This window comes from Gobio gobio (genome assembly GCF_949357685.1).
Source record: "Gobio gobio genome assembly, chromosome: 19".
Taxonomy (NCBI): domain Eukaryota; kingdom Metazoa; phylum Chordata; class Actinopteri; order Cypriniformes; family Gobionidae; genus Gobio; species Gobio gobio.
Genome location: NC_137112.1, coordinates 42,427,255 through 42,435,831, shown reverse-complemented (window position 1 = coordinate 42,435,831; position 8,577 = coordinate 42,427,255). Strand labels below are relative to the sequence as shown.

Here is an 8,577-nt window from a genome sequence, read left to right as displayed (position 1 = left end):
ACCTGCTTATTCTTTCTAAAAATGGCTAAATACACCTTGGTGAATCAGTATTGATGGATATGTTGCAGTTTTTGTTTCACGTTTGAAAGGTCTGTTAGGCCAGTGAAACTTAAGCAGGGGAAGATTTTCATTTTCTGTATAGGCCTAATAAATAGAACAGAACAGACCTAATAGATGGCAATTTTACTTGAATTAAAGGAATAGTTCACCCAAAAATGTTCTCACCCTCAAGCTTTCTTAGGTGTATATGATTTTCTTCTTTCGGCGGAATACATTCGAAAAATAACATGGCTCTTCCATGCTTTGTAGCTAATGGCATTGAATTGAGTTTTTGAAGCTCCAAAAAGCGCATCCATCCATTATAAAAGTAATCCATGCAACTCCAGTGGGTTAATAAATGCCTTCTGAAGCGAAGCGATGGGTGTTTGTGAGAAAAATACCCTTATTTAAGACTTTATAAACTATAATCACTTGCTTCCGGCAACGGCTGTGTGTGTGTGTGTTAAAGGTCCCATGGCGTGGATTTTTTAATTTTATAATGTTTCCTGAGGTGTGCTTATGATTTTTACATCACAAAATGTCATAATTTAGGCATTTTTTCTATCCTGATATAAGCCCTCTGGCTTGAATGCTATGTTTCAAGGGGCATGTCTGCTGTGAGACTTAAGTGAAAACGTCCACTGCTGTGATTGGCTGACATCTTTGCATTTGAAATGAGGTTTAGATTTTGTGGCGGAAGGGGCGTGGTTTAGTGAGGCACCGTCTGACTCTGCAAGCACTGCCAGTCCAGAGAGAGACGGACTGGGCACTCGTGGACCAGAGAGACGGAGAGCTGGAGAAAGATTGCTGAGAAAGTTATATTGTCCTGAGTTGTTGTTTGTATCTGAGAGTTCTGAATAAACACGAGTCCCAGTCACGCCGACCCTGTCTTCTTTCTCCTTATTCTATGAACTTTGTAACATGTGGAACCCCTCTCGGATACTTTTTCTACGTTTTATTCATAAACGACTGCCTCAGCTGTTTGAACGAATCGACTCAATGACTCACTCATTAAAACGGTCACCTACTGCCACCTACTGGTGGTTTACTTTCATGTTTAAACATTCTTTCCAACTTTTCTTATTTGTATATTCAAAAATATTTAAAACAATCTCATAACATTTTTTAATGCAGTTGTAATTTTTCAGTGTAAATTATTTAATTAGATTGGTAACAGCCCTACAGTGTCTTATTATTCTAATTTAATTTATAGATCAAATTTAAGAATGCTGAAAGCTGAAGCATATAGCCTATATTTAATAAGATTATGGGAAAAAATGCCCTTTATAAAAGGTAAAAATATCAAAGAAATGCAGATTTAAATATGTCAAAGCTGACTGAACACTGTTGAGAATATTTCTAAATTATATTTACAACATACACACACACACAAAAATTAGGACAAGCACGTGAACAGGTTTAATGTCGAGGAGACTGGTAAAAAGTCTCTGTGGCTTGTAGTCAAAAAAGTTAATTTCAGGCCCTGGAGGTAACCGTTCCCCGTATGACGTCATACAGGGAAGATTCCAGATCGGCTCGTCTGAGCTGTCATTTTCTCAAAGGCAGAGCAGGACACCCAGAACTCGGTTTACACCTATCAAACTTTCTAGCCACTTGGGGACCATATACAGGCTAGGGGAACTCATGTTAATGTTAAAAATTTCATGCCATGGGACTCCTTGAAACTATCAGTTAACTTATGTTTTTTTTCTTTAAATTTTGTGACTTTTTCTCATTTAGGGTCATGAACATGCATGCAAAGTTTCAACACGCTGATGTGTTTTGACATATAAACACACATTTACTGGGACGCCTTTTTGTCTACTTTGGTGTCGTCTCGTCTTAGTCATGAAAAAAAAAGTTTGTCAACGAACATTTTTCATCATCGATTTTGTTAAGGAAATAAACACTACTTTAATATTATTCAGCTTATTGGTAGACCATTAGCCCTAATGTTAATGTTTCTGGACAAAATACAATTTGGTGTTACTATTGTAAAACCATGGTACATGGAGTGGTGGTAGCATCATGCTTAGGGGTCCCTGTTATGTTTGACCTAGTGTTGCCCTGTTAACTACATTTTAGTCTTGTCTTTTTTCTCAACCATATTCCATGTTCATCATATCATCTTAGTCATGGAAAAATGTATGTTGTTTTTCATCATCGATTTGTGACCCTGGACCACAAAACCAGTCAAAAGGATATATATTTTTAATTAATAGATTTATACATCAGCTGAATAAATACGTTTTCCCTTGATGTATGGTTTGTTAGGATAGGACAATATTTGGCCGAGATATGATTATTTGAACATCTCGAATCTGAGGGTGCTAAAAAATCTAAATATTGAGAAAATGGCCTTTAAAGTTGTTCAAATGAAGTCGTTAGCAATGCATATTACTATTATTAATAATACATTTTTGATATTTATTATTTACAGTAGGAAATGTACAAAATATCTTCATGTAACATGATCTTTACTTAATATCCTAATGATTCTTGGCATAAAAGAAAAGTTTTTTAATTTTGACCCATACAATGTATTTTTGGCTATTGCCACAAATATGCTCGTTGCAACTTATGACTGGTTTTGTGGTCCAGGGTCACATGTTGTTATAAATAAACACTACTTAGCAGCAACAGCTGTTTGGTTGAAATTTCTTGCCTGGCGGGAAACCCTCTTAATATTTTAGGGAAAAAAACAAACTTATTATTTTTAAAATAACATAAATGATAATTGTAAATAATTTATTTCTGGTTTGGTATTGAAGTGCTACTTGAGCATTCCTGACGGGACTGTGGGCATATGTACTTAAAATAGTTAGAAAACTCTTATTTACAGGTATGTACGTGCAGTATAAAGTCTGGTACAGTAGGTGAAAATGCTTGCGTGAACTTTTCATAAAGTGTTTTTGTGCATTTTCTGTTTTCCCTTCCAGACTGTCTGTTCAAGTTGTGTCCAATGAACAGGTACTCAGCCCAGAAACAGTTCTGGAAAGCAGCAAAACCTGGTGGAAACAGCACCACAGACACTGTACTACTCAACAAACTACATGTGAGTTCTATACGTTACACATTTTGGTTTTGTTGATCTGGGCCTTCATGTTACTTGGATAAGCTATTTTAAAATCTTTAATTAAATTTGACATAAATTAAGTGTATTTGGATATTAAATAAATACCTGTTGATTTAAATGTTGTTTTATAACTTTTCTAGAGCTTCGTGGCACTTTTATTTATGTTTATTGCCTTTTTAATCTGCATGGTCACCTCTGTTTTTCAGCATGCTGCTGATCTAGAGAAGAAACAGAATGAATCTGAAAACCGTAAGCTGCTGGGATCGGTGATACAGTACGGAAACGTTATTCAGGTAGGTCAGCCAGCTGGCAGACGGGAGGCAGAGGGATCTCACAGTGCCACTGAGGACTTGGCAGGACAGAAATCTATTGTTCAGTGCCATTGAGCTTGCATTCATAATTGTTCTTCATAATTCCTCATAATATAAGACAGTGTCATGTGACCTCAGTGTGCAACCTTAATTATGTTCATGTGTATAGCTAAAGGGGTTTCATGGGTATACCAGCTTTTTTTAAATAATGATGTTTGCACTATTAATATCAGAAGTTTGTGTGTTCTCCATTTCACAGCTGTTGCATTTAAAAAGCAATAAGTACCTTACTGTGAATAAACGACTGCCTGCTTTGCTGGAGAAGAACGCCATGCGTGTGACGCTGGACTCCGCTGGAAACGAGGGCTCCTGGTTCTACATACAGCCCTTTTACAAACTCCGCTCCATAGGAGACAGTGTGAGTGATAACATACACAGTTTAAACAGTTAACTGGGCTCAGATTTTGTGAAATGTACTGTCCTCTATCCATAGCGCCATTTTTACAATTTAAGTGTGGAAACAATTCTAGTTGGCAAATTTGCAAAGCCTTGACTTTTCCTTAGATTTTTAATACTCTTAACTTAACATGCAAAGAATGTGTATTCCCAAGATTGTGTCTCCCATTCCTTTAATGTTTTTGAAAAAAGTCTTACTCGATTAGAGATTTGATCAAATATTATGAAATATTATTACAATTTAATTTAAATTTTAATTCAGATTTGGCCAAATATTGGGCTTTTTGAGGGGGTTCGGGTTCTGCTGAACCTTAGAATTTTTTTCCACCGAACCGAACCCTAGGCTTGCACTATGCGCTGGTCGACGTTATGACGCCACCCTTGATTACGGGAAGGTGTTTTCTAGTGTTTACCTTGCGAGCAGGGACTTTCGGAGGGGGAAATATTTACCCAGAACTTCATTTAGACCCTGGTTCCTGCGGTCGAAACACACCAAGTACCAGCCCAAAGTCCCTAGTTCCTGTGGAAAGTTCCTGCGGTGGAAACGTGGCTTAAGTGGTCCATTCGAATTCAGGCTCTGAGAAAGTGAAAATGGAAGTTGTGAACAGAAAACGTGTTGTTTGGCAATACTTTAAGTCAAAAGAAGGCGATTCAAGTCGAGCTACATGTTCAATTTGCAATGTCGATTTATCTCGTGGTGGCAAGGACCCTAAACAATAGCCGCTGTTAAAACATTTGCGTACGAAACATCCGAAATAATACGAGTTGTGCATGAGGGAATCTACAGACGGCAGCCAAAAATGGAAGGACAGTCATCCTGGAATAATGTTGCCTAATCTTTTTTACTAAAATAAAATAAAATAAAATGAAAAATACACTGCTGTGGATGTTGTTTACTTCATTAATGTGTTTACTGTGATAATGGACTGAGGATGGGAGTAGGATTCGGTATTCGGTTTCGGATTCAGCAGAATCTTAACCAGTGGATTCGGTATTTGGCCGAACCCCAAAAATCTGGATTGGGTGCATCCCTAATTTTAATACAATTGAACATATTTAGTTTTTTTTTGTCATCTTTACTCCAGTCTTCAGTGTCACATGATCCTTCAGAAATCATTCTAATATACTGATCTACTGCAAAAATAAACATTTCTTGTTATTATCTATGCTGCCTAATATTTTTGTGGAAACCATGATACTTTTTTCAGGATTCTTTGATTACTAGCACATTCAAAAGAACCGCATTTATTTGTTGCATTATAAATGTCTTTACTGTCAGTTTTGATCTGATGCATCTTTGCTGAATAGAATTATTACTTTCTTCTTCTGGATAAAAAAATCTTACTGACCCCAAACTTTGAAACAGTAGTGTACACTCACCTAAAGGATTATTAGGAACACCTGTTCAATTTCTCATTAATGCAATTATCTAATCAACCAATCACATGGCAGTTGCTTCAATGCATTTAGGGGTGTGGTCCTGGTCAAGACAATCTCCTGAACTCCAAACTGAATGTCAGAATGGGAAAGAAAGGTGATTTAAGCAATTTTGAGCGTGGCATGGTTGTTGGTGCCAGACGGGCCGGTCTGAGTATTTCACAATCTGCTCAGTTACTGGGATTTTCACGCACAACCATTTCTAGGGTTTACAAAGAATGGTGTGAAAAGAAAATACCTTGTTGATGCTAGAGGTCAGAGGAGAATGGGCCGACTGATTCAAGCTGATAGAAGAGCAACTTTGACTGAAATAACCACTCGTTACAACCGAGGTATGCAGCAAAGCATTTGTGAAGCCACAACACGCACAACCTTGAGGCGGATGGGCTACAACAGCAGAAGACCCCACCGGGTACCACTCATCTCCACTACAAATAGGAAAAAGAGGCTACAATTTGCACAAGCTCACCAAAATTGGTCAGTTGAAGACTGGAAAAATGTTGCCTGGTCTGATGATTCTCGATTTCTGTTGAGACATTCAGATGGTAGAGTCAGAATTTGGCGTAAACAGAATGAGAACATGGATCCATCATGCCTTGTTACCACTGTGCAGGCTGCTGGTGGTGGTGTAATGGTGTGGGGGATGTTTTCTTGGCACACTTTAGGGCCTTTAGTGCCAATTGGGCATGGTTTAAATGCCACGGCCTACCTGAGCATTGTTTCTGACCATGTCCATCCCTTTATGACCACCATGTACCCATCCTCTGATGGCTACTTCCAGCAGGATAATGCACCATGTCACAAAGCTTGAATCATTTCAAATTGGTTTCTTGAACATGACAATGAGTTCACTGTACTAAAATGGCCCCCACAGTCACCAGATCTCAACCCAATAGAGCATCTTTGGGATGTGGTGGAACGGGAGCTTCGTGCCCTGGATGTGCATCCCACAAATCTCCATCAACTGCAAGATGCTATCCTATCAAATGGGCCAACATTTCTAAAGAATGCTTTCAGCACCTTGTTGAATCAATGCCACGTAGAATTAAGGCAGTTCTGAAGGCGAAAGGGGGTCAAACACAGTATTAGTATGGCGTTCCTTATAATCCTTTAGGTGAGTGTATATATCGTAATCGCTTGTGGGCAAAGGCAGTTTTTACGGAGATGCGAAGCGATGAGAAATGCTGTCTGCAAATTGGGCCAAGGGATATAAATTCAGAACCTCACACTTGTTTTCAAGCAGACTCAGGTGGAATTCCTTGGTGTAAGGCTGAATTTGGAGCTAAACAAATGGAACTCTGATGTCAAATGGACTCTGCTATGCACTAGGGGCTCTAAATGGCTTGAAATGTAGTTACAAACTTTAAGTCTCTGGAAACGATGCAATCTAAACCGAGCCAGACCTAAAACATTCTCCATTTGCTCCATTAGATGTTGTTGAATGGGGGCCATGGGGTGTCATCCGCTGATGATCTCTGGGGTAAAGAGTGTTTTTTACATTAGGTCCCATTGAGCGTTACATGATGTCAAAGCTCACAGCATTGAATTCCCCTGCTAATGCTATTAAAAATGGCCTCTGTGGGAGAGAGCGCCGCTGACACTGAGCCCCCATCATGGAAAACCACGGCAATACTTGTGGGATATAAATATGTGCAAAATTGAGGCCTATAAGAGATTACCTAAATGTGTTGCATTCTTGAGCTACACATTCATAAGCAGTTAGTGAAATGAATTAATTGAGCTTGAAGTTGGAAGTTGCGATTAGTCTTTTCTTCCCTATTGTGACATAAATGTAAGTGAAACAGCTTCTTGTTTAAAGCCGGGTGCACACTGTGCAATTTATAATAGTCCTTCACGATTGTTCCTTGTCAGACTGTACGAACATGATCCCCGCTGTAAGCCAAGTCACAACGGACGCATGCAAGAAAACTCTTTTTTTATAGTTTTATATCATCAATCAAAGACGCGTTCGGTGACAGTGAGCTGCATTACATGCAGGATTGAAATGGTGGCTACAAAGAAATCTCTAGCGCTCATTTTGGTCATAGTTTGTCTTGAAAAATGAAGCTAATTTGACGGTCGTCGTAGGAGAAGTCACCTCAACCACGCACAATTACTAAACAAAATATGTTTTCATTTTGAGTTTCATTTTTGTCTTTTAGGTTGTGATTGGGGATAAAGTGGTTTTGAATCCCGTAAACGCAGGACAGCCTCTGCACGCCAGCAGCCATCAGTTGGTGGACAATCCTGGCTGCAACGAGGTTTGTGTTTCAGTTTTTTCTTTTTGTGCTGATGTGCATTACACCATGTAGTGAGAATGTACTGTATGTAAATAAAATTGCTCCTAACAGCTTTCCTGTTTAAATGGAAACATAATCTGCTCTAAATTAGCTTTAGTTGCATTAAAAATGTAATTTACTGTCCATGCAATTAGAACACCCTGAACCCAGTGTTAGTGTGAAGGCTTTTATGCTATAATAACGATAATTTAAGATCCACCCTCTCTGCCAGAATATCTCTGTATTGTGAATGATTGTTTTTAGTAAGTGCTAATGTTCAAAAAAATACCACAGTTTATTTTAAGACTCTCTTTCTCCTCCGTTCTTCTCAGGTGAACTCTGTGAACTGCAACACTAGCTGGAAGATTGTGTTATTTATGAAATGGAGTGACAACAAGGAAATCATTCTTAAAGGGGTAAACGCATGAAATTGAATCTTGAGTTCTTGGAGTTCTAGGCAGTTTTTAGAATGTGATGGTGCTAATTCCTTCTTTCTGGTTGCTAAGGGTGACGTGGTTCGGCTGTTCCATGCTGAGCAGGAGAAGTTTCTCACTTGCGACGAACACAGGAAGAAGCAATATGTGTTCTTGCGAACCACTGGCCGCCAGTCCGCCACCTCTGCCACCAGCAGCAAAGCATTGTGGGAAGTAGAGGTGAGTTGATCTCATCATAGGTATGTGTGTTGCACATCATAGAAGACAATGTTACCATCCGTTCATTTTAATCATAGGAGAAGACTAGTTAATATTATGATGCTTTTTTGACCTATTTTCATCTTCAGGGTTAAAATTAATCTTTGTGTCAACATTACGTTTTCATACACCCGTAGTGCATCGATGGCTCATCGGTGTCTCATAATTATTCTTGAGACTGCATGTCCTTATTCTATGAGAAGGCTCCTCATTAATTATTCAAGAGCATGTGTTGATTTCATCAAACTGTACGATCGCATACAGTATTTTAGAGATGCGTTAATGGG

General features: G+C 38.7%; 1 protein-coding gene across 1 annotated transcript in view; it reads left to right on the top strand.

Annotated features, from left to right (window-relative positions):
* The window catches only part of itpr1b (inositol 1,4,5-trisphosphate receptor, type 1b), a 226,924-nt gene that overhangs the window by 46,015 nt on the left and 172,332 nt on the right, over positions 1–8,577 (top strand). The window contains exons 4-9 of the mRNA XM_079844798.1: positions 2,979–3,094; positions 3,322–3,408; positions 3,686–3,844; positions 7,482–7,580; positions 7,931–8,014; positions 8,105–8,251. Of these exons, the coding sequence (XP_079700924.1) occupies positions 2,979–3,094; positions 3,322–3,408; positions 3,686–3,844; positions 7,482–7,580; positions 7,931–8,014; positions 8,105–8,251 (692 nt within the window). The remainder of the gene's footprint in view (positions 1–2,978; positions 3,095–3,321; positions 3,409–3,685; positions 3,845–7,481; positions 7,581–7,930; positions 8,015–8,104; positions 8,252–8,577) is intronic.